Source organism: Aplysia californica, unplaced genomic scaffold, assembly GCF_000002075.1.
Source record: "Aplysia californica isolate F4 #8 unplaced genomic scaffold, AplCal3.0 scaffold00217, whole genome shotgun sequence".
Taxonomy (NCBI): Eukaryota; Metazoa; Mollusca; class Gastropoda; order Aplysiida; family Aplysiidae; genus Aplysia; species Aplysia californica.
In genome coordinates, this window is record NW_004797487.1 from 83,300 (window position 1) to 108,850 (window position 25,551).

Consider the following 25,551-nt stretch of genomic DNA (forward strand, 5'->3'; position numbering starts at 1 on the left):
ACAGTCTGAGTCGTACGAAAGTGGATAGAAAAGTAATGGCAGTTGTGAAATGTCTCACAAACTTCAACAAACTTTGACATTTTCGCAAACCCTCGAAATATTATTTTAAACTTTGTACGCAGGTTTCTCTAGCCTCTACATCCACTTCTGGAAGGCATAGCGATAGTTAACTGTCAGTACCCTTCGCAGAGATCTGAATTGACAACTCTTGCTAGATCCTGAACGCTTTCAAACTTTCGTCCATCAAGCTTATCTTTCAGAATATGAAACAACCAGAAGTCACAGGGAACTGAGTCAGTACTGTAGGCGGGATGAGGCAAAATTTGGAACTTTTGCTCTTGCATGTACATAGTTTTTGCTCTTGCATGTACAGTTATGATGCTATGTAGGGAGCTGCTTTGTCGTGGAGTAGCATGGTGCGAGAGGTTCCAGTCTTAGTTCCTCAACGACATTTTTCAACTGGGGCAGTACTTTTAGCACAAAGTAAGAAGTCAAAGTAGTAGGCTATTATGTCAATGCATGATATCAACCATAAGGGGACCATCGTAACTGACAAAAAAAAAGAGAGAAAACCTAATAAAACAACTTTTCTGCTTTGAAATCCAGGATGCAAAACGACTTTGTTGTGTACCCAGAAGAGATTTAACTATTTTCATGAAACTACCCCCACCCTAAAAAAAAGGATGGACCGAATTTATATTACAAATAATGAAGTGTTGGAAAGAGCTAGAATTGAAGATGTCAACACAACTATAAAAAGGAGAAACTGGAGATATTTAGAACACGTTTTAAGAATGCCGAAGACAAGATTACGCTATCAATCAGACTTGGAAATAGAAAACGAGGAAGACCAACTGGAAGCTATAGGGGCTTAATAAGGGATGAGGTAATCACCCAGGGCCTAGATTTGCTGAAATTGGAGGACTCATCGGTACATAGATCTATTGTTTCATGTGGAGCTGTCGACGAATAATACTATTAGACACCGACCCAGACAAAAGTTCAGACATGTCACTGACTTGTCGTATAGAAGGATAAGAATCTTACGCAACTTGGTGCTGACAAACAGCGACAATTTTCTCGTTCACAGACGAATTTTGGTGGCAAGATTGTGGGTCATCAAATATAGTGTCTAAACTTTTATAATAATAAAAAATAATAATAGATAATAGATAGCATTTGTATAGCGCATATCCCCGCTCAACAGCAGGCTCTATGCGCTTTACACTATATTATTACCCCAGCAGACCATAGAACACTCCGAAACATTCTCAGCTTCCCGGGAAGCATACAGTGCGAGCAGCCGATTAAGCGCTCAAACACTAACAAACTGACAAGATCTTTCGCTGTCTATAGCCGGGTACCCATTCCCACCTGGGTGAAGTGAGGAAAATTCGTGTAAAGTGCCTTTCCCAAGGACACAACGTCGGGCCCTTGACGGGATTCGAACCCACGACCTTACGGTTGCGAGTCCGAGAGCCTAACCACTAGGCCACCGACGCCACACAACTTTTACTAACAGTTATTTTAAAATCCCAAATGCTGCCCATTTTTTGCCGTTGTTGTTACTACTACTGAAAGCAAAAGAGCTGCTTGATAAAAATGGACCGGTTAAAAAAAAGAAAAAAAAGAAAAAAGCGGTCCAAGTGGTGTTGTGAACATTTTCTCACGAGGAGCACAAGAGGTGAGTTTCAAAGAATTCTGCTCTTTGAATACGCGTAAAGATGACACACTGTTCTTACAAAACTTTTGAGGAGCTCAAGACATAGATTGTTTCCGCACCTAAAACCTGTGGGTTGTTTTTGACGGGATCCAAAATTAAATATAAAAATAATATCTGCAGAAGACGGCTCTCCTCTCCGGTAGTGTCACACGCTTCACAAAAAGTGAACTAGTTGACTTTTCAACACACGCGGTTTTCATTACCACTGTGTCGTGTCGTACTATGTAAAGCGGTACTCTAAGACTTTAAATTGTTCCCATTCTTGTTTTCACGCGTGAGGTACGTATGTCCCGAAGCCTTCCTAAGGAAGGTCGGCCTAATAGATCGTCAAGTGGAACAGATACATTGTGGTAGAGTGGACCGGCCACAATTTTTTTTTAAAAGGCTTTATTGCAATCTAAAATGCATTATTTGTCACAGACGTGTTTTTTTTTTTGTTTTGTGTTTATTTAGACGAGAGGAAAGGTTGTTTTCAATATCTAGGCCTAGATCTACCTATTGTTCCCCGTCTCTTGTGTAAGGATGAGGTATAGTGTTCTCTTTGGGACGTCTCTGGAGCCACTTGTTTTTCGTAAGAGTTTTACGGTACTTGCAACACAATAAAGTCATATAAGTGCCGAAGATTAGAGGGGTTACACGAGTATAACAAACACAAAAAGAAGGAGGGGAGATAAAGATGATAGACGTTTGATAGGAAAGGAGAAGCAAACCACATCGGAACACCCTCCAACCACCAGCTGAGCCACTTCAACCTGACCTCAAAGCTCAAATCTGAAGAAAGTTGAGATGAGAGAGAGAGAGAGAGAGAGAGAGAGAGAGAGAGAGAGAGAGAGAGAGAGAGAGAGAGAGAGAGAGAGAGATATTTTGTTTTAGTAGAGATTTTACGGTGCTCGCAACTGCATAAGGTCATATGAGCGTCAAGGGGTGGATGTCAGCTGAGAAGTCCTTACAGGGGATCAGACTTACTCTGCTCACCTCTCTAGCTTCAACAGCACAAAGTCTGCTTCGAGTATCAAGGCTACCCGGTAAGAGTGGGTCACAAGAGTGTGACAAACATACAAAAGAAGTAGAGGGAAATGACAATAGTAAGGATTAGGAAAGAAAAAGCAGCAGTTCTCTGTTGTAGATCAGGCAGTTATGAGCGTGGCATTGATGAATCGGCCCATTTACAATTCTACTGTGCATGAACGAGAAATGCCCCCCGCCCCCCTTTGGGAATGGCCTAAAGACACTTCAGTCAGTGGCACCACCCCCCGGGGGGGGGGGGGGGGGGGGAGTGAGTGAGTGAGAGAGAGAGAGAGAGAGAGAGAGAGAGATAGAGAGAGAGAGAGAGCGAGAGAGAGAGAGAGGATTACATTGACGCAACAATTGCCTTAAAGTTGCCAATAAGCAAGGCCTAGATAGAAAGGACAGCCCAGCCAGTACCAATTCCAAAGAAATGGCCACCAAGCGGGCCCAATTAAGATGGTCTGGTATATGGGCCCCGTCTGGTAATGTCAGTCTGCGCCACGTGGTTTTTACAGGTCTCTCTCTCTCTTACACACATACATACATACATACATACTCACTCCCCATCCCCTTTTCCCCTCTCTTACACACGCGCACACATACACAATCTCTCTCTGTCTCCCATCACCCCCCCCTCTCTCTCTCTCTCTCTGTCGCTCATACAAATACACACACACAGACAACAACAACAACAACACATACACTCAGACAACAACAACAACAACAACAACAACAACAACACACACAAAACACAACAAAAAGCACATGAAAAAGAACAAACTCACACAAAGCAGGAGGCATAAACCACCTCAGGTTTTGACTCGCAAAGTTTATTGTAAGTTGTTTTTTTATTTTTTTAGGAGCGCTGACGTAAGCTCGACTTGGAATGGTGACAAGACACACAAAAGTTTGACGGAAAACATCAGAGAGAAAAAAAACAACGAAACAAAAGAACAAAAAGAAAAAAAGAAAACCTCAGCTCGCGGCTGCGGTGGTGGCGACAGACGACAACTTACTACCCAGCCCCCGCTAGCCTATGGCTACACAGAGCGAGTGGCATAAATCTCATCTACTACGATACGTGAAGAAAGCTTAGCGGTTTGGATTCATGATGATTGATTGATTGACTGACTGATACAGCACAAGAGACACAAGCCGGTCCGGATGATGAGGAGCAGAAAGCAGCATACACGAGACTGACTGAAGCATGGGATACACACACAGCTAGCGAAAACAACCAGTAGTAGTAGTAGTAGTAGAGTCTACCAAGACGATGACAACGGGGGGCATACAACAGCAGCCCTGTCAGAGATTCCGTAATAATCATAATCATATATTATTATATGTACACACATACACAAAGGCAAACTTACATCACTTTCCACCCAGGAGGCCTTAGATATTCATAAGAAAAAAACAACAACAAAACAATTTTAACAACTCCCCCTCCGCCCTTCTCAAAACAGCCAACCTGTCTCCCATGGCAGTTAGATACACATTAAGGAGTAATTTTGTAAATGTCTCACTCACGAAATATATGAAACACATTGCCAAGTATTGTGGTTTACCTTTTTACTGAAATACACTCACCATTCCAAATGAAGTCTTGCGAACATGGTACGTGTGTCAAATTAACTATTCTAAAATAAATCTCTTTAAATAATTTTCTTCATAAAAGTCTTGTAAAATGAGGTATGTGTGTAAAGTTAATACAACTTTCCTCCGAAATGTCGAAAGGCATTCGCACATCACATCCTGAAGAATTAAGTCGCAAGTTCTGATGTCCATACACCCAATAGCAACCACCCCTGAACCCATACAAAAGATGATTGTGCTATAAGCAGCCAATATACTTCTAAAGATAGTGTAGATACTAAGAACACCATATACATTGTATATTTCTATCATAATGTATCTATTAATGTCATGCTTTACAGAAACAACTTTCTGACTTTCTCCCTCTCCTATCCAGTCTCATTTATTCATTGATCAAATGTAAAAAAGTGTTGGCATCGGAACAGAGGACTTAATTCTCTACACAGTATATGGGACCTTGCACATCTCTGCTGTGTCAACTTTCCCTCGCATTACCATACCAGATATATTATGTCCTGAGCCCTGTCATTATATCACAGAGGACATATGACAGATCACTACATACACCATATATCATTATGTTTAATATCAAGTCGTGTGACAATGCACAGACTTTGACAACATGCTTTGTGTCCTGTAATGCTTATATATATGCAAGTAGAGAAAGACTTGACCAGTACAGAGATGTAAGCATGAGGAAAGTTGCCTCAAACTACAACTGTATATTTTTATTGACCCATTCACTTGTACGTTTACATGACTGTCGTGGTAGTGTCCAATACAAGGATATGCATGTCATTGACAAGCTATTCAAATGTTTTCAGCCCAGAAAGCAAACTTTTTTACTGAAAAGAAAAAAAAACCCTGTTAATTCTTTTCAAAATTGTACCAGAATTATGTATCTTTTCTTGCTTTTTTCAACATTTAGAATTTGAATTCCAGAAAAATATTTCACGAGCACATACAACCAATACCACAAACTGAGAAACTCTAATAACAAACATTTGTTTTCAAAATTATAGACAAATACATCTGAGGAGCTGGCCAACAATATCATAAGCCTACCTGTGATAGTCCACAAAAGACCAATACAAAAAAGTCTGCACATAAAATTTCCCACCAGACTAGTTGAAATCACCATTTCACATTCGAAAGCATTTCTTCAAGTTTCAACACGGGGATCACTGAAAGCTAAACCGAGAAAAAAAGTTCACGGTTTATGCTAATAACTTTTGCCTTTATACTGTTCTGATCTACCATAGCAGACAACCCAATTTATCAAAACCGGATTCTGGATAGCAATTCTGGCGGAGACGACAGAGACCTGAACTTCCCTCTCATTAGACACACTAGCTTTGCCGTTCACAGGTCTGGACAATCCAGTTCTCAGAAAAGTTATATTTTTTACAAGTCCACAGCTTCCAGTCCTTAGTATATGCAAGTCTTTTTCAGAAAATCAAATCTGAACCATGAAGTCCCAAGAGTGTTTATCATAAATCTGGTCATTCAAGTCCATAGAAAGTCAATATATACAAATGTGGACTTTCAAGTCCATAGAAAATAATTTGTCATTAATCTGGACATTCAAGTCCACAGAAAGTAAAGGTACAATCTGGACACTCGCGTCCATAGAAAGCCCACATACAATCTGGACATTCAAGTCCACAAAAAATAAATGCACAATCTGGACATTCAAGTCCTCTGAGATTGCACATACAAATCTGGTTGATAAAGAGTGGTTGTCTGAGAGTCAACGCATAATCTGGACATTCAAGTTATGCCGAAATATCTGCCAGAAAGAAAAAAAAACAACCCGTTTGGGCACTCCAGGGTGGAAAAAAGAAAAGCCATGCACTCAAACAATCAGAAATGTCTGTGTGAAGCATATTACCCTTCTTTATCTCTTTGTAAAGCCACACTGTGACCAACTGAGACATACACTGAACATAAAAAAGAGCAAGAGTCAACACATATCAACAATGTTGTTTCTACTCAGAAGGACTTCCTTCCCAACCAGTAAAAGTCACAGATAATAAGAAACAAATCATCCATGACAACAGGTACAGAAATTCCACTTTTGAAAATAATTTTACGTTGCTTTATATAACAAAGCATGAAATATACAGGGGGAAACGAAAGGGATTAAGAGAGAACGGTCCATAATTCTACACATAAGAAGCTGAACAAATTAAACAAAGACACAGTAAAGTGAATTCACGGGCTGACACATTCACTAGGCTGGAAGATATGAACACTACACAGATATTGCACGATTAAGAATGGCAATAAGAACTGACGTATGTCCACGTTTGTTCTTTTGTATGTGTACCATCTCACAACAGGTGTATCTTTGTTTAGCGGGGTGTATAAGTATTTCCCTGTGCGTGTGTGTGTGTGTGTGTGTGTGTGTGTGTGTGTGTGTGTGTGTGTGTGTGTGTGTGTGTGTGTGTGTGTGTGTGTGTGTATCTGTGTGTACAAGATAGAAAAACAGTATGAGCAGAGTAAAGAAAAGGAGTAAGACCTTAAACACCCCCCCCCCCCTCCTTTCCGCTATGAGGGGGATGTGAGGGAGGAAGTGAGAAATGAGGGTAGTGCGCTTGTACTGAGAAGAAAACATTTGGATTTTGGATTTCTTACAGGAAAGAAAAGAGATAAAGGGCAATATATCCATAGAAGGAAAGACAAAATTTGGAAAGAGGACAAGATGGAGAAAACAGAAACAAGACACAGAGCAGAAAAGAGAAAAATATACACATACATGCATTTTAACAGATTGACAGACTGTAAAAGAAGAAAAAGAAAACAAAAGTTATCTTTTACCAATGCCTGTGTGGATAAATGTAAGTAACTCAAACCAGTCAAAATGTGATATCAAAAGCATACCAGGGAGAGAATAATGGGAAACAAAAGTGCGCATAGATCAGAGGAGCAGTAAAGAGGATATTTCATGTTAAGAGACTTTGTGTTGGCAAAAGCATAGGAGCTATACTGGTCTAAAAGAATACTATACACTCGTTTCGTTTGTTTTTTTTCTGCCTTTTCCCCATTAAGTTTATGTTTAGAACTTTTTGAATTAGCAATTTGAGTCACCCATTGACATGTATTATTTGCAGTTGTGCTCCTTTTAACATTTTGCAAATGACTTGAATTTGCAGATTTCGTTTAAAATCATGAAAATTGGGTATTCAAGAAGCATGAGAAAAAATCCCTGAACAGCACTAAAGAATTTCACAACAAATTGTGCTTGGTTATGTTTATATACTCTGGCTGCCTTGATCATGAACAGCAAAGCTGTACTTTCACTTGGAGCATTTTCTTTGCGGAGAAAGCTATATTATCATTTTTTCATTATGCTTTAGGGTTTGCCAGACAAACCACACTGAATCCATTCACATTTCAACCTACCACGAGGTAGTCGTAGTGGTCTTCACAACTTGACAGAAATTTCACTTGAAGAGAGAGTAGCTCTCTGTAAAGTCCAGTCAACACGGCTCATACACAACATAAGTTTTATATTGTAAGAAAAGGTAACCATGAAGACTTGAGAAATCAGTTCAGAAAAGTCAGAGTCTGTAGACCAAGAACAACATACAACTAACCCTGAGTTACGGAAATGGCAAAATATCCAATTTACATATAAATAAAAGATCACATAATATGCAGTTCTTATATTATGTGTTGTAAACCTGTGTGTGTAAGCTTATGTTTTTATATTTGTGTAATTATGTGTGTGTGTGTGTGTGTGTGTGTGTGTGTGTGCATATGCGTGTGTGTGTGTGCATATGTGTGTACTTATGTGTGTGTGTGTGTGTGTGTGTGTAAGTACATGTGTTTCTGTTTTTGAATCAGTGAGGGAGAAAGAATTTTTGCTGGAAATAATGAATAGGATTTCACAACGACAGCAAACTGTAAGTTTCATGGAATGGGGCAGTAATATTTTCACCTGTTTCAAGGATATAAAAGGTATTGTTTACAAGTCTTTTAGTCAGAAATACAGATGAGGATCATTCAGGGAAGATGGACCGGTCAAACATCAGACAACCCAGATACACAACACCATCCCTGTGACTGGTCAAAAAGACAGGATTTCTTTTCAAACTTTGACCGCTTTCAGAAACACGGGGGCCTATCCTCAGGATTATTTCAATCAACTGAAAGCCAGACAAACTAACATAAACATACTGATCGGTATTGCTGATTTTCAGCCAGAAATTTGTACACTTTTCTTTGACGAGATACGAGTATGCTACAGCAAGACACACCAAATATGATACACAAAATGTACACCGTTCCTTAAATAATCACAACTGATACAATCGATACATACACTTTACACAGTGCTTACTTAAATAAGTAATACCAGCACAATTAATGGAAAAATACAGAATGATCACAGTCAAGATGAAACAAGTGATGAGGAAAGAAAAAAATAAACCCTCCTCTCCACCCCCACCCCAAAATCCTACCCATTTCTCCTTCCACCCAAGCCCTCCTCCCCCTGCCCTTCACCTCCCAAAATCACACAAGAACACTCCTCTTTTCCAGAGAGCCACAAGAATGCGATTGAACCCAGAAGCAGGTCAATAAAAGCGCTTGGCTTTCCTCAGCTTTCTCCACCTTTACTTAAAACGTAGAGCAAGAACACATGCCTTTAGCTAAGGTAGATCTGTATTCATTACTACGGCAGTTTTTCTCTACATTCGACAACGAGTGAGTTAACTACACACTGTGCCAGTCAGTAGAGCAGTAACGTTCTACATTCCATGGAACTAACAAAAGAATATCCAAATACCTAGTACTCTAATCAGCCTATTCTCTCCCTTGTCCCTCAATTACTATACAAAGGGTTTCCATACGTCATACCAGTAAAATCTCACTTTCTATTTTTAGCATCACAAAGTAAGCTTCTCTGAACATGTCATACTACCTGAGCACGAGAAGGGGTCAGAAAAGGTCACACTTTCCCTGCCACTTGCCCAACATCAGTCAGATATGCCAAACAAAAGACAACCTGCTATGTACAAAAAGTACCACTGAAGCTGTTTCAATGGATTATCTGATTGGAGCACAAGACATCCCTGAATGACTCAAGTTAGTAAAGTCTCTCACGAGTAAAAAATCTTTGTGGTACAAAAGAAGCTGGAAATTGATTTCAATGTCACAATTTTCTTTATCTTCAAATGCATATACATATTTATCAAAAGACAATGGGGACTATAAGTCTGTAGGGAATGACTTCTTACAACCCTTGTTCCTTAAAGACACATGTATAAAAAGACCTAAGTTACAAGATGTAGAAAAATAAACAATAAACTACAAGCAAGTAAGGAAAAAACAGCAAAGACCTACTTTTTATCAAACAAAATTGTAGTTTGAGAGTTCTAAAGGCATAAAAATAGAAAAACTTAAAACAAACTGAATTTAAAAAATAAGCCAAATTATGAAAGTCTAACATACTCCTAATTTCTGTCAGTTGAGACTTGACAATGTTTTTTTTTTTCAATGTTAATGAGTGGACAGGAAAGCCTTTTGAAAAACTAAGTGGGGTATACACAGCAAAACATATCTGCCTTCTGAGCCATTCACAACAGAACTGATTAAGGCAATTTTCATATCACCAAACACAAAATTCTTTCAAATCAGGGAAGAAGGGAAAAAAAGGAAAACTATACAATTTAACCAAAAAAGAGCAACTATTACCTATTCCGTTGAAACAAAAATAGATTTGTCATCCGCAGAAACGTCAAACAAGTTTGAAAGCTGGGTGGCCTTGACACCAAAGTCAGATATAAAAGCACCATTATGAAAGGAGGGCACAAAAACAAAACAAAACAACCTAACACAAAGATAATATTACAAAAGTAAAATGTACAAAATATGATACAGTTTTCTATGTAGCACACACCACCCACCCTCAAGTCATTTTGAGCTATGACACTTGAAACTCAAAATTATACAAAAACAATTTTTGATTACTCTGTGAGCGAGCGACAGACAAGACAATTCAATCGATGACCTTTATACAACTTTCCAAATCTTTGACTCATCTCAGAGAAAGTCTACACAACAATAGAACATGGATTCACTGACCAACCACACTGGCTCACAAACAGGACACAAATCTAGATCACATGGCAACTTTCCCTTTACTTCTCTTAACTCTTAATTTCTGGTATCTCTAGGACTCAAAGCCTCTGGGCTATTTTTGTAACAGTGAAGTATTATGCTGATGTTGTGATCTACAGTAATTCTACAAGACCAGCACATTAAGGGTGTGCCTTCAGCATCTTTGCTCATTAGCCAACAATTTCCTTCTAAAGTAAAACCTTTAACAAATCCTACACCACACCGATGGAGGCTGTAATAATCAATATTGAATAAGCAAAAGATTACAATGATTACTATTTGATATAATATGTGGAGGAAAAGAAGTCTTTCTTAATTTGAAGTTTAAGAAGACTCTTTAGAACAGTTTCTAAGCTGAAAAAGTAGAGAAAGCTTGCATGTCTAACAAATGGACAATCACAACTTTTCTGAACCAGGTTAAAAACCCTTTGTCATTCTCCAACCAAGCAACATGCTTGTAAAGAGTAGCAAAACATACATTTCTTGAAACTGTGTAAAAAGTCAGAATTACAGGACGTTATATTAGAAAGCGATGTTCTCTCTGTCTGCAAAACACGAGACTATAGGCTATGGCCACAGTTTACCCAGTCACAATATGGCAAGTGGCAGATTTTAGTATTATGAAAGGATTAAGGAGGACAAAAGGAAGGAAGAAGGGAATAAGGAGGAGGAAGAGAGGAAAAGTACAAAGTATGAAAGACCATCTATTATGACCAGGAGTTTAGTTTGTGGAGAATGTCCACGGTACTCTGATAAACACCAGGAGAAATTGATGAATAAAAAAAAATATAAATGTAAAAATAAAAAGAAACCATATAGTAAGAAATGGAAAAATGCAAATTCAGAAGAAAGAAATTCAGAAATTAGAATTTGAAGGTTAAGAATAAGAGGAATGGGAAAAGCAATGGTGGACAGCTCATTGCTTCTACAACAGACAGTGAGATGGCGTCTCAAGAAATGGCAGCATCTACATAAAAACAGCTACAAAATTCGATGATTATGACTAGTGTGGCATAGAACAATGACAAGAAAGCATCCAATATTTGTGAGCAGCGATGATGAAAAAGACGCTGAAACTACTAGACCGTCGACTGGAGCACACATAGAAGAGAGCACAGACCGTCACAAATAATCACACAATAGCTTATTATATATTGCACTCTGAAATAATCATATAATGAGGGCTTGTCACGGATCTGCTGTAAACATCAACTTTAACATGCACAAGAAAATTCGGCTATGGTAATATACTGCACTGTATATAGAAGAGGGAGTTAGACATAAATATGTTTCCTATATCAATTGACTAAAGAGGAGCCAGATGTGATTTACTTTTATTCATTCTGAAGTTTGTCATTTTAACTTTTAGCTATGAAACAAAATGCCATCAACTAGCTGTCGTAATTCCAAAAGCTATGATTTTTCTTCTCAAAGCTCCTTATAAATTGTTCACAAATGCAAGTAGCTATTTTTTTTAACCCTTGAAAATGGGAAGGTCCTGATACATCTAAAGAAGAGTTTCAAATAACACTGCTACAACCAGGAAGTATACAAATGATTTTGAAAAACAATATTTGAGAAGAAAATGTTTAACCCTGTGTGCCGAAAATACCTCAATATATACAGTAAAAGAGATGAGCATTATGCTTTGCGAGTTGCGCATTATGGGACGCTGGCAAAAACACTAGAGCAGCAATTTAAAAAACCCCAAAATAAACAACCTCTTGACAATAAAACAAATAATCCAGTTCCCATTCCGTTCTAGGAAAAAAAAAAAGCAGAACAAAAATATCAAGTCTATGAGTAGGCCAAAACAACAGAGTGACTCGTAATACTACAACCTTACGCTGGAGGTACACGATGAGCCAAGTGTCTGGCAAGGAATTTTCATGGGTGACAAGATGGAACGGACAATAATGATTGTTTCAGATCATGTGACAATCATGACAGAAAACAAGTCTTCCTTCAACTCTGACAAAAGCCTTTGTCAGGACTTCTCAAACCCCCAACTCATCAACCCCCTGGCAACTGATACAAAGTCAGGGGCCCCTTGACCACTGACAAAAACCTCGTCCATTCCATATCTTCTCACATCCCCCCGGCCCATCATTCATCACTCAATCATTGACACATTAGGGTGCACACTCTGCATGTCCAAAAAACACTTCCAAAGACCCTCAGAAGGATTCACTCTCTTCTTTTATCTCTTTTCTAAGTATCAAACCAAAGACTTTCAAGTCATTTAACACAACTCTTCTCATTATCTTCTCATTATCTCCATGAAGGAGCCCAGACTTCTCAAATGATGAAAATGAGAGGGAAAATATATCACATGAAGATGAAAATGAGAGGAAAACTATGTCATATGAAGATGAACATGGAGGAAAAAGTATGTCACATGATGATGAAAATGAGAAATGAGAGAAAAAAAAGTCTGTTATATCAGGGGACTATCATTATAGATAAGAGTAGACCAAATGTGCTTGGCTATGGTGCATGACTGGAATAGAACACTGGGTGACACCACTCCATAGAGAACAAATCACACACTTGGGGTACAGTTGACCACTTGATGGTTTTGGTGTAGAAGCATTTTGTTGACAAGGACAACATGTAGAACATCAAAGGGCTGAACCCGGCCGACCACAGGAGCCTTTAGATTTTCATTGGCTGCTTCCTGCGGGACAGTTTTGATCTGTGAATTTGGAGGCACGAAAATATTAGTCAGTGTATAAAGGGGGCAAAGGAAAGTAAAATTAAAGCATGTCTCAATATTGAGATGTAATATGCTCCTGGCATATACAAGTACAGTATGGTATCAGTAAATAAATAAGGTATATACAGATTCGTTCACTTCAAGTAAAAGAAGTACATCAACACAATAATATGAATATCATTTAGTAAAGAGAAATAGCATTACATTGACCAAAACAACAGAGGGAAAGAAAAGAAGCAGGATCAACAAGAGGCAGTTTCGTTGTTTGTTAGGGTGAATTAAGAGAAGTGCATCGACACAACAACAGTCATTAAGTGCAAGGCCAAAGAATGATAGCCTGATAGCCACAATAGAAGAAAAGAAAGGAGTAGGATCTATCAGTTGTACCCTCCACCTACCCACCTACTAACCAGAGGTGAACTCTATTCCCCTACAGAAACAGATAATACACCCATCCCTACCTGATCTGCCCTGCCAGCAGTGGGTTTATGGCGTACAGCCAGTCGTGGAAATCCTTGTCATCAATGGTCTGCAGCAGGAAGCAGCGGTGTTTGGTCATAACCGAGAACGCATTCTGTGTCTGAAGGGATAATAAAAGTAATGCAGATAACTTCTATAGCCCATACAATATGACCTAAAGTGTAATTGGTTACCAAGCTGCATTGAAAGAAACAAAAACACTTCATCTGCTTTTTGGTCTCTGTTGTTCGAAATTTCACCAAGATGCCAAAATGGTGAGCAGCTCTTGGAACTTAGTGGTCTATGAAGTCAACATAAAATCATAACTTTTGAAACATGCTTAATACTTTTTTTTCCCCTCGATATTTCCAGAGCAAAATGGAAAAATACTTTTTCCTTGAGGACAAGGTCATCTGGTAAAAGCAACAAAAAAAGAAAAAAAGAAAGATGTTTTAAAGTTTCCAATACTCCTTTCAGCTGAGATAATAGGGAGGGATTCCCTGTTTGAATCTTGTGAGATGTGAAACATCCAACACGACATGAACTTTGACGCAAGATATGGTGTGATGAAAGAGATTTCGTCTTAGTTGAGTTTGGAAAAAAAGTGGGGAGGTGGGGTTCTTGGCTGTTGACTTGTCTCTTGCAAAACAAAAGAAAAAATTGGAATCAGAACATTAATCAACCTATTTGCGCCATTTCATAAAAAAAAAAAGTGTAACTCCAAATTGGTAATGATAGTTAGCCGAGTCTTACCCTGAGCAGAGCCTGTTGGTCCTCTGAGTACTCGATGTTGGCTGTGGCCAGGTTGATGATGCCACGCACCACAGGGTCCTTCTCTGTGTTGTAGATGTACACATACGGACGACGCACCACCTGAAAACACAGTAGCCAGCACACATGGGATTAGTTTTCTCTTTTTTTTTGGTAAGAGTTTTAAGGCACTTGCAACACAATAAGGTCTTATAAGTGCTGAAGAATAGAGGTGTTACAAGAGAGTAACAAACACAAAATAGAAGGAGGAAAGATAAGGACGATAGATGTTTGATAGGAAAGAAGGAGCAAACCACACCAGAGCACCCGCCAACCACTTGCTAGTTTACTCTTTAAAGGCGTAGCGAAAACACATGCCCAAATAGCATCAGACGAAGGCAATGTTGTGGCATATTTTGAACCATCATACACAGGAAATGGACATTTGTACTCCACATAGTATGCATGTTGCAGTCATTACTCTGTAAAGTCCCCCAGCCAAACAAACATCTACCACCAATGTCTGAAAAAATCCTTTAGTCAAACAAATAATGACCACCAATTTCTTCTAAAATTCCTTTAGCAAAAACATCTATTATCTATTCATAAAATTTTTGAGGCAGACAAACACTTATAATCCATTTCTTTGTGACCCCTTTGCCAGACAAACATAAATAAACCCTTTTCTTAAGACAATCTTTTATCCAAGAAAACACCTACCACTCACTTCTCTGTCCACTCTCTTCTCAGACAAACATGCACCACTCACTCCTACCAAAAATCCTCTAGCCAAATAAACATCATCCATTTCTACGTAAAATCCTTCAGCCAAATAAACACCTGACATACATTTCTCTGTACTTTCTCTTCACAAACAAAAATCTACCACCCATTTCTTCATAGAATCCTCTCACCAAACAAACACCTACCATCAATTTCTAGAAAAAAAAAACTATCGTCAAATAAACACCAGCCATTTCAATGTAAAATCCTTCAGTAAAAAAAACAACAACCCTCACCACCCATTTCTACGGAAAATCCTCTCACCAAACAAACACCTACCACCCTTTCTCTATCAGTTCTCTAACCACACAAACACCCACCACCCGTTTCTAATTTCTCTGTCCATTCTCTTATCAAACTCATATTACCCATTGCTCATTTCTCTGTCCATTCTCTAGCCATACAAAAACCTACCACCCATTTTTAAAATCCATTCTCTAGCCACAGAAACACCTACTTTTCATTTCTAGCCACACAAACACTTACTTCTCATTTCTAGCCACACAAACACTTACTTCTCATTTCTAGCCACACAAACACTTACTTCTCATTTCTAGCCACACAAACTTCTACCACCCATTTCTTTATCCATTCTCTAGCCCCACAAACACTCATCCCCTATTTCTTTAGCCATTCTGTAGCCACACAAACACTCATCACCCATTTCTCTGTCCATTCTGTAGTCACACAAACACTCATCCCCCATTTCTTTAGCCATTCTCTAGCCACACAAGCACCTACCACCCATTTCTTGGTCCAGCCACTAGTCTGGTCCTCCAGGAAGTTGAGGTATCCGCGCCGCGACACCACGGGGCTGGCCCGCACTTCCTCCACATCTGGCACAAACATGGGTGTGTCCAGATTGATGGCCTTGATGGGCAGGGAGAGCTTGCGGTCAGCGGCATCGCTGGAGGGGGAGGGGGAGCTGGTCAGCAGACTATCACATGACTTGCTCACTTGGATGGGGATGGCCGTCACAGACCTGAGAGAAGACAAAATTATGTCAACTACAATAGGGTAAGATTACTTCACCTATTTCTTTCTCTCTCTCTCACACACACACTCACACACACATTCGCTTTCTCTCTCTCTCTCTCTCTCTCTCTCTCTCTCTCTCTCACACACACAATCATTTCTCTCTCTCTCTTTCTCTCTCTCTGTCCCTCTCACACACACATACACCCACATACATCATGTGTATGCATGCACACACAAACACACACACACACACACACACATACATGCAAGTGCTTTCACCAGCTTTTGTCTTACAATCTAGGAATAAACATTATCACAATGAAAGGTATACACAGTCAGACACACACATACACACACAAACACACGTACAAACACACACGAACAAACATACACACACACACAAAAAACACACACACAAGCACGTGCACCCATTGCATACTTCAGTGATGTTACTTACTTGACTAGTTGGTCAGAGACCATGGAGCTGTTCATGCTAGCGGCCAGGGAGTCAGAGCTGGACTGACCACCCTCACTCTCCTCAGAGGCTACAGTGGTAGTGGAGCTCAGCATCGAGTCTGCTTGCTGCAAAAGGGAGAGGGAAGGGAGGATAGGGAGGAAAGAGAGAATGAGAGAGAACAGATGAATAGTACTAAAAGTACCTTGGTGTGTGTGTGTGTGGGGGGGGGGGGGTGGATGAAGGTACAGAAGACAGGGAAACACAGACAGAAACTGGAGAGAGAGAGCGAGAGAGAGAGAGAGAGAGAGAGAGAGAGAGAGAGAGAGAGAGAGAGAGAGAGAGAGAGAGAAAGAGAGAGAGAGAGAGAGAGAGAAAGAGAGAGAGAGAGAGAGAGAGAGAGAGAGAGAGAGAGAGAGAGAGAGAGAGAGAGAGAGAGAGAGAGAGAGACAGAGAGACAGAGAGATGCAAAACTTATGGAAATAGACAGATAAACATAAATCATAGGGAAAGAGACCCAGATAGCAAAAGAGAAAGACAGATAGACAACAGGGTAGGGAGATAGAGAAATGTAAATATAATATGTGAGGCATCGTGGTGAAATTAGGTGCTCGTTGAAATAATGAAATCAAAGAAATCGGCATTATTTTGGCTGATGGGCAATTATTTTCCAATTTTCTTTTTTTGGCTCAACACCTTTTATGTCCATTTAAAAACATATATTTGTGCGGATTTTACGGAAAAACATTGATTAAAGGCACAAAAAATATAAAAGTTTAGTTTCCAAGGATTCTCAGGCTATGGAAGTTACCAAATTTTGGCGGCCACTTTCTAGCTTATTTTACTTCTGAATCCAGGCGATCCTGACCACCTTCAATCGCAAATATTGTGACTTCTATTAAACATAGCTGGATGGGGGTTTTTTTCACCAAAAGGAATGCACATGAACAGCCTTTAAGATGGTACCAATAACCTCATATACCCAAAAATTGACGAGCGCCGGATTCCACCACGTCGTGACACATATAACTGTAGAAGTTTTACGTCACCATCGACTCTATTTAGATGATTTAAGAGGTAGGCTGTTTCCACCCTACCTGTCCAGGCCACCCGGGCTGAGAGAAATACAAACTATCCACCAGAAAAACAGAGACATGGAGATGCTCAATAAAAGTTCTCTCTACACAGGAATCGAACTTAAATCTCCTACATACACATTGTTGGGCTGTCTAAAAAAAACCAAGCGATTGTGTGACCTATTGGTCCCAGAGCTCACCTTCACAGGTGGGGGTTTCAGCGGAAGTCGGCCCTGCAGCATGAACCGCACACACTTGGCAGCCAGTTCTTTCTCTGGCTCCCCGTCTGTCTTCAGCTCGAGACTTTCACCCCGGCTGAGAATCTGCATGGTCTTCTCCTTCACGTCTATGTCCTTCGGGTTCTCGTCCACCTTCTGTTCTGTCTCGTCATTCTTGACTCGCTGGCTCTTCACCTGGAGGTTTAGTTTTAGTATGGGTTTTACAGCACTTCCAACACAAATAGCTCATACAGTTGCTGAAGATTTGAGGTGTTACTAGAGATTAACATATACAGAAAAAGAGTGGAGATAACAAAAATCACAGTTAAGTTTGAATAAAGAGAAGTGCATCAACGCAACAACGGTCATTTACTGCTGGGGAAAAGGTAAGATAGACAGACAATGACAATCTTTATTCGTCTCACAGGGATATATTTGTCTTGGCTTTTTACAACGTAGTGATCAAACAAAGTTCATGTGCACTCCCACAACAAAAAGAACATAAATATTATGTGCCCAAACACTTCCATGTCTATATTCACTCTCTCTCTCTCTCTCTCTTTTATTTGTGATCAGTAATCTCACTTCAGTTGTTTTTGTTGTCTCCGAAATAAATCGTTTAGTGTGGGTTGATAACTGAAATTCCTATGCCAATGGCGTTAGCCATGGTCACTTAGCATTACTTTCACCTTTTTTTAGACAGAAACAATAGAAGGAAAGTACAGCAAAAACAACGACAACACAACAACAACAACAAGAACCTGCATTACCTTGGCCTGCCGGTTGACAATCTCTTTGTCGAGCTTGCTGAGCTCAGAGGCCTTGTTTTGCTCGGCCAGTTTCTCCCTCAGCAGGATGACGTGTCGCGTCTTCTCCACCTGGCAAACACACAGGAGGAATCCCATCTTCAGACTAAAAGTTTTAGTTTTAGTTACTTTTACAGCACTTGCAATACAATTAGGTCATGTAAGTGCTGAAAATTAGAGGTGTTATTAGAGATAAACATACACAAAAAAAAAAAGGAGGAGAGAAAAGGATGATACATTGATAGGAGAGAAGGAACAAACCACACAAAAAACGCGCCAATCACCCTCTTTCAGACTAAGAATACAACACACTAGATTCAAACATCACATGCACAGATGTTCTTAACTTGCACCATCACCAAAATGTCTAAGGAGAAGCAGACCAAACTGTGAAACACATCCTCAAGCAGTGCAGGACACACAGGGCCATAAGACATGAACCATGGTCAGCCTCTTTAATTACACTTAGAAGAAAAGCTGTATGGGTCAATAGAGAAATTAAGCAGAACAGCCCAGTATATGAAAGATATTGATCTCATTCTTCAAGTGTGATGCGATTGAAAAGCAGAAATTAAAAAAATATTGGTCAACACAATTCTAACTGTAGGATTAACTAATACAGATGCAACAATAGAATTAACCAACATAATCGCACCAGAATGACTAGTAATGAAGTTGAAAGTAGGACATTGACAGAATAACCTTCCTTCAGAGCTGAAAAAAAGTGAGTTAAATGCCTTTTAGAAAAAACATCTACAAATGAGTGGATATCTCTAAACGTCTCATCTGACCATCTGTGAATGATCGGAGTTTGCCACTTACTTCTGGGCTAAGATGTTAAAAAAAAATCTATTTTATCCTGGCTTTTTTTTGTTGTCCATCTGTTCAAGTTCTCTAAAAAAACCCCACATGAATCCTTGTTTACCACAGCCTTTTGTGTTGTCTATTTTTCAAATAAGAGCAACATGCTTGAAGCCTATGCTCTATGTAGATTCAAGCGTCCTTGGAACTACACTTGTCTCTTCCTAATTGTTTTTTTAAGTGACCATCCCATGCAAGCTTCCCCTAGCACCATCTCATTTGATTTCTTTTCCCTTTTTTAAAACTCTCGAAAGACACCTAATCAGCCACATTTCTGTTGCCATAAGTTATAATTTAGGAAGCCGTTGCCTTTTGTTAGGAAGCCAAACTCCTCTATATTGTCTATCATACCATCTGTAGGCGTGTCAGCTTTTCCAGCTCCCATTGGTGGTCGCCTAGCAACGAGTCTCCCCGGGGACGCCAGCCATTCAGGTTCTCCTCTCCACGCACGTAGGTCAAGGACGTGTCCAGCACTCTGCGCTGACGACGCTCAGAGCCTGAAACAAACACGGAGCTTCGTGAGTAATTATTTACTTGCAACATAGTGACGAAGTTATGCTTTAAACGGGTCACTGAAAGAAAGAAACCTATTATTTCTTTGTTCTGAATCCATTGCCAAGATAGACAGCTGCATCCATAATAAAAATCAGGAGGGAGCATGATCTACCCGTATACGTAGTACATGTCAGTATAAATATCTTCTCTGACCATTAAATCATAAGGGATTTTAAAAATATGTAGCATCTAATTGATCTGTACGACTATGTGTCTACATTAGAAAAGCTGATACCCTGGAGTACATTTATTTGGATAAATAAAACCAATGTACTCAACCCAATATAAATTACTACAATAAAAGGCTACCTTTATTGAGGTAATTAACTACAATGGACATGGGCTGACATGGCAAACAGCAATTCAAATATATTATACCACGACAGGCAATCAAAGCAGACAGAATATGTAAATGACAGCAGTATGTGCCCAAGAGGCTGCAAAGTTGCACATTTCCAAGGGGCCAAAAATGGAACATTCAAACAGCCTCAGCAATAAATGGAATTACTATTGCAACGTTGGGCGAGTCTTCCAGTGAAAGATATATGGGACTATAAATAGCAGTTGAACTTTATCTGCAAACTACAATTATCTGCACTACCTTCCAGACAGAGAAAAAACATTTTTCAAGTGATTATTTTCTTATTTTCTGCTGGGATGCTAAGTACCTTACTTAGTCTGGGTTGAGCCTGAGACACAAGGACAAAACAGCCAGTCTAAGAAACAATCTTAACCAGTGCTTGTCCCATTTTTAATAACAAACATCCATTTTTACCACATTTGAGAGGTTAAAATTTCCAAACCATCCGTCGAAATGTATTTCCAAACTGGATATTAAACAACACCTTGACCCTAGAATTACAAAGTTCTATCTGCTCAGTACCTTGTTTTGAGAAATTTGACGTTAAGAATTGTGAATTCCACCACGTGTCAAGCTTTTTTGAATGCTATTCTTTGAGTAGCTTGATATCCACCTTGAATAATCTTACCATTTTGATACAGCAGATAGAACATTTGGTGTCTGACATCACGATCTTGGGAAGCCAAACTCCTCTATATTGTCTATCATACCATGTCTGAAATGTCTGATAGAACTTTTTCATTCCCAGGCAGCAGCCTGTCACTATTCAGGTGATCGCCACTCCCCATAAAAAAGTACCAATTAATCGCCTACTTGCAGGGGCAATATTGCCCAGGTCGGCAAGTACTGTCCTAGTCCATACCTGACTCTGAGAACTGTCGCAGGAGAAGTTCATAGATCCCGGAGACCTTGCCACAGTCAGGGTGCTTGGCCACGCCGAACAAGTTCTTCAGGGCTCTGAAACGGGGACTGGAAAACATAAAGGGGGACCACCCCGACTTTAATGACAACATGCGACACCGAACCACACGCACTGAAGCAATGCGGGGGAGGAAGGAAGGAACGCTGAGGGAGACTCAGGCCAAGGCTAAAATCTTCCGAAACAGCTGTAAAAGAAAGTGCTATCTACTCAGACAATACTGCCAGACATCATAACTAGGATGGGGACACCCATGCTCATAGACAGAAAAAAATAAAAACAACCCGAATCTCCCCACTTGAAAAAAGTAAAACTGAGTTCAATGTCACTTGGCAAATCAAAGAAAATTATAAAACATAAATGTTACCAGACATCAGAAAAAGAACAAAAACAACTCAAGTCACAAGTGAGGACACATGCAAGCAATATCCTGTCTGCTGAAGATACTAAATCCAGTGACTTATATCACAGAGCTGAGAGCTGGCACGATATCAAATATATTTCATTTGGAGTCAGATCAGAGCAATAGCAACACTGAGAAAAGGAGAAGCAAACCCCATCAGAATTCCATCTACAAAGAATAATTAGACTTAAGACAAAATTGGAAAGTATGTATTTTAGTACAGTGGTAGGCTCCGTTCAATAATGCAGGTTTTACTTTGACTTTCTAAAGCATTTTATGTAAAAAAAAGTATTTGAGTTGGATGGGGGGGAGGGAGGGAACAGTAACAACTGATAATACTGAACAGCATTACTAGGTCCTAGTGAACTAAAACTTAAAAGAAAAAGAGAGGTTAAGAGTCAGAGCACTTCACCTGATTTCCAGTTCATGAAAATTAACGAGTAGGTATACCGACAAACTACAAAATTATCAATTCCCCCAACCCAATCTTTTTTCAGACAGTATGACTATATCAGCAATGCTTGCAGGGCTGCCCACTCATCAGGATATATATAAGTAAAAAAGTTAAAGTTGTTCCCGCATCTGATCTGGACATTTGGGATTGCCTTGTTAGTGAGACAACTTCCTGAGCCTTCGGCATATTGGGGTAGGGTGGCCAGTTTCTTTCCAATCCGCCTTTACTTCCCCAACTCGAAGTCAGGTACCCATTACAGCTGGGTGGGCAGGAGAGGGTGAAAAAAATCCTTGTCCGAAACGAGGCTCAAACCCGGACTTTCTGCTTTGGAGACGAGCGCACTTACCGCTGCGCCACCGCACCCTCATATATTTAAGTAATCAACAAAAAAGAATTGGCAATCTGACTTTAAAAAATCCTAATATGACCATGGATAGTCTTTATTCTTGGGTTGTCAAGGACGTAAACAAGGTTGTGATGAAAGAAATCTTGATGGACTCGCTGTTGTCACGTAAGGAAAAAAAATTGGCTGTCACCCACAAAACGAAGTGCAGGAATTTTTTAATATCTTGTCAAACTAAAGTTTGTCTTGCTCCTGGCTATGGTGCAACTTAAGGGATTTTTTTGTGCATAAGGGTGTTTAAGTTAGACAGTAGCACATAACATAGTGATATATAGACTGTTAGAGTCTGACTGCTTTTCTTCCTTATACATCGGGAGGGTGGGGATGGGTTGGGGTAACTGAACATCAAATAGATTTTAAAAGAATCAAAATAAGGGATGTTAGGATCTTATTTGTGAAAATGTTCTTTCTTTTTTTAAAATGTAACGATTCCTCCCAATTGGTAATGAGGGGCAGCCCTGTTTGACAAATCAACTCATCAATAAAATAAGGCACAAACACTTCACATTAATATACTTATATATTTGCTACAGTGGGCAGAAAGCACACTGACACAAGGATAGGTGCACAGTGCTGCCACCAAAATGACAACGGAGAGGGATAACAACGGCATAGAAAAGACAAGGGAAGAACGACAGGTGCTCTCAAACTAATGACGGGAGGAAACATTAACATCAGCAACTGATGAAGGTGGCAATGTGAGTACCAGTAATTGATGAAGGTGGCAATTTTAACATGAGCAATTGATGTAAGTGGCAAAGTCGACATTGGCAACAGATAACGGTGGCAATATTAACACCAGCAACTGATGACGGTCATACTGTCATTACGACCAAGAAGAAGGGAAATCAAAGTATAATCCTGACTACAGAAGGAAAAGTTAACTCAACCACTGATTTAAGAAGAGTAACGCTAGATATAGGAAAATAATTTAACCCTTCACACACCGGAAAAATGAATGACTGTTGACAAAAAAAAAAAGTTACACTAGGTGAGTCAGATCAGAACATAACCACCCACTGTACAAAAAGTTCTTATGAATTAGATATCAAACCAGGATAATCAGGGGTAGGCATTTACCAAGTTGAATAAGCTCTTTGATTGTCCTGAAGTGAGCCCGAAAACACTTTCTTTATTAATTTACTTTAATTTACTTTACTTTTCCTATCTAGCGGCCAATTGAGTTCTAGCCCTTCGGCCTGTCAACATGGCAAAGAATTTACAGGTTTTTATCAGCTATGTTTTGTCATTGTATAGAGTATTTCCGATATCTGGGGAGGCAGGCAGGTAGGTAGGTACTAAGTGCAGAACAGGTAAAGAGGTGGTGTGATACTGTTTCATCCTAGCAGCCACACAACGGGCAGTCGGGTGGGGTATCCTATCGGATTCTATTTAGGTAGGAATTCAGTGTGATGCGTTGTGTTCGCAGGCGAAAGATAGTGACTTGTTCTCTTCTACTCAGGGAATTAAGTGCATTGGGAGCAAATACAGTTTTTTCAGTTTTGCCCAGCCCCAAAACACGACTTGCCAAAAGAAAGTTCTAATCTAGAATTAAACGATCAGATTTGTTCGTGAACTGAACTGAATGCATAAATAACTTAGATGAAGACAAGTGCGCGACACTTAGCAACAAGACAGGAAAAGCACATTGACATGGGATACAATACTTTTTTTCTTCTCTTTGAAAGCTATAGCAACAATTATTTCATTAAAAATAACATCATTTCTTTGAAACTTAAGAAAACAGGGGGAGGAAACTGATATCATTCGCTTGGTGGGTAGTTATTTTATGAAAGCAAAGGAATTCCCACGTGATAAAGCTCTCTGTTTTGTTTTGGTCCTTTAGTACACTGAAAAAAAAAAAAAAAGACTACATAATGAAATGAAAGGTACTATTTAAATACCAGAACATTAAATAATTCAGTCGCAATTGTCTAAGAAGGCCACCCACTGAAGAGGACAAACGTGATTGTCTTAGGTATTATGCTATGGACAGTGTCATTATAAAGTCAAAAAGAACAGGGGGCGGAGGGGAGGAAACTGGGAGGTGGTCATTTGTTTAGACCTGGACAGGTGGCCATTAGAGTAGGTATGGCTGCTGGTAAAATATGTCTTATAATGTAATGCACATTACTCCACAGAAACAAAAAACAACAATCTTTTACGGAGCTCAACCATACCTGGGAGCGGAGATCTTGGTGTCTCGGGAGTGAACCACCATACACAGATCCTTGGTGATGCAGGCCGGCTGAGAGCAGTTGTCCACCTGAGCACAAGAATAAATGATGGTCAGCATGTATCACAGTGGGAAATCATCACTACAAAAGCAATGTGGCTTGTGCCTATGTATGTTGTTCTTTGAATAAAAGATGCACATAAAAGCTATGACAAGAGAACACTAGGACAAAAACTTGGAAACAAGTAATATAGACAGACTAAAACAAACAGAAAGCTAAAAAAGCAATGGGACCTATCAGGGGAGTCTTTCAACCACTCAAGAGAGAGAAAGAGAGAAAAAGAGAAAGAGAGAGAGAGAGAGAGAGGGAGAGAGAGAGGTGGAAGGAGAGGGTACACCTTTTCTCAACTGGGAGGGAGGGAGGGGAGGGAGAGAGAGAGAGAGAGAGAGAGAGAGAGAGAGAGAGAGAGACAGAGACAGAGACAGACAGAGAGAGAAGAAAAAATTGTAATTTATGAATGCTCTGTTGACACAATCTCCAGATTTAAAAATCTTCACAAAGTTTCATCCGATACAAAATCAACAACCTTATGACTGATAAACAAAAGAGGTTCATTTGAACATTGAAAAATAAAACAACTTGACACAACAACAGTTATTTTCAATAAAATAGCGAAATAACTCAGCTTTTCCCCCATTTGTCCAGTATCTAGGTGTATATAGCAA

At 39.6% G+C, this 25,551-nt stretch overlaps 1 protein-coding gene across 1 annotated transcript in view; it reads right to left on the reverse strand.

Moving 5' to 3' along the window:
- Positions 1–3,545: 3,545 nt before the first annotated feature.
- The window catches only part of LOC100533544 (kinesin 3), a gene marked incomplete in the record, with an annotated part of 110,535 nt that continues 88,529 nt past the window's right edge, over positions 3,546–25,551 (reverse strand). The window contains 10 exon segments of the mRNA XM_035970078.1: positions 3,546–13,148; positions 13,631–13,749; positions 14,382–14,501; positions 15,903–16,143; positions 16,597–16,721; positions 17,870–18,082; positions 18,658–18,765; positions 19,906–20,051; positions 21,333–21,439; positions 24,830–24,915. Of these exon segments, the coding sequence (XP_035825971.1) occupies positions 13,109–13,148; positions 13,631–13,749; positions 14,382–14,501; positions 15,903–16,143; positions 16,597–16,721; positions 17,870–18,082; positions 18,658–18,765; positions 19,906–20,051; positions 21,333–21,439; positions 24,830–24,915 (1,305 nt within the window).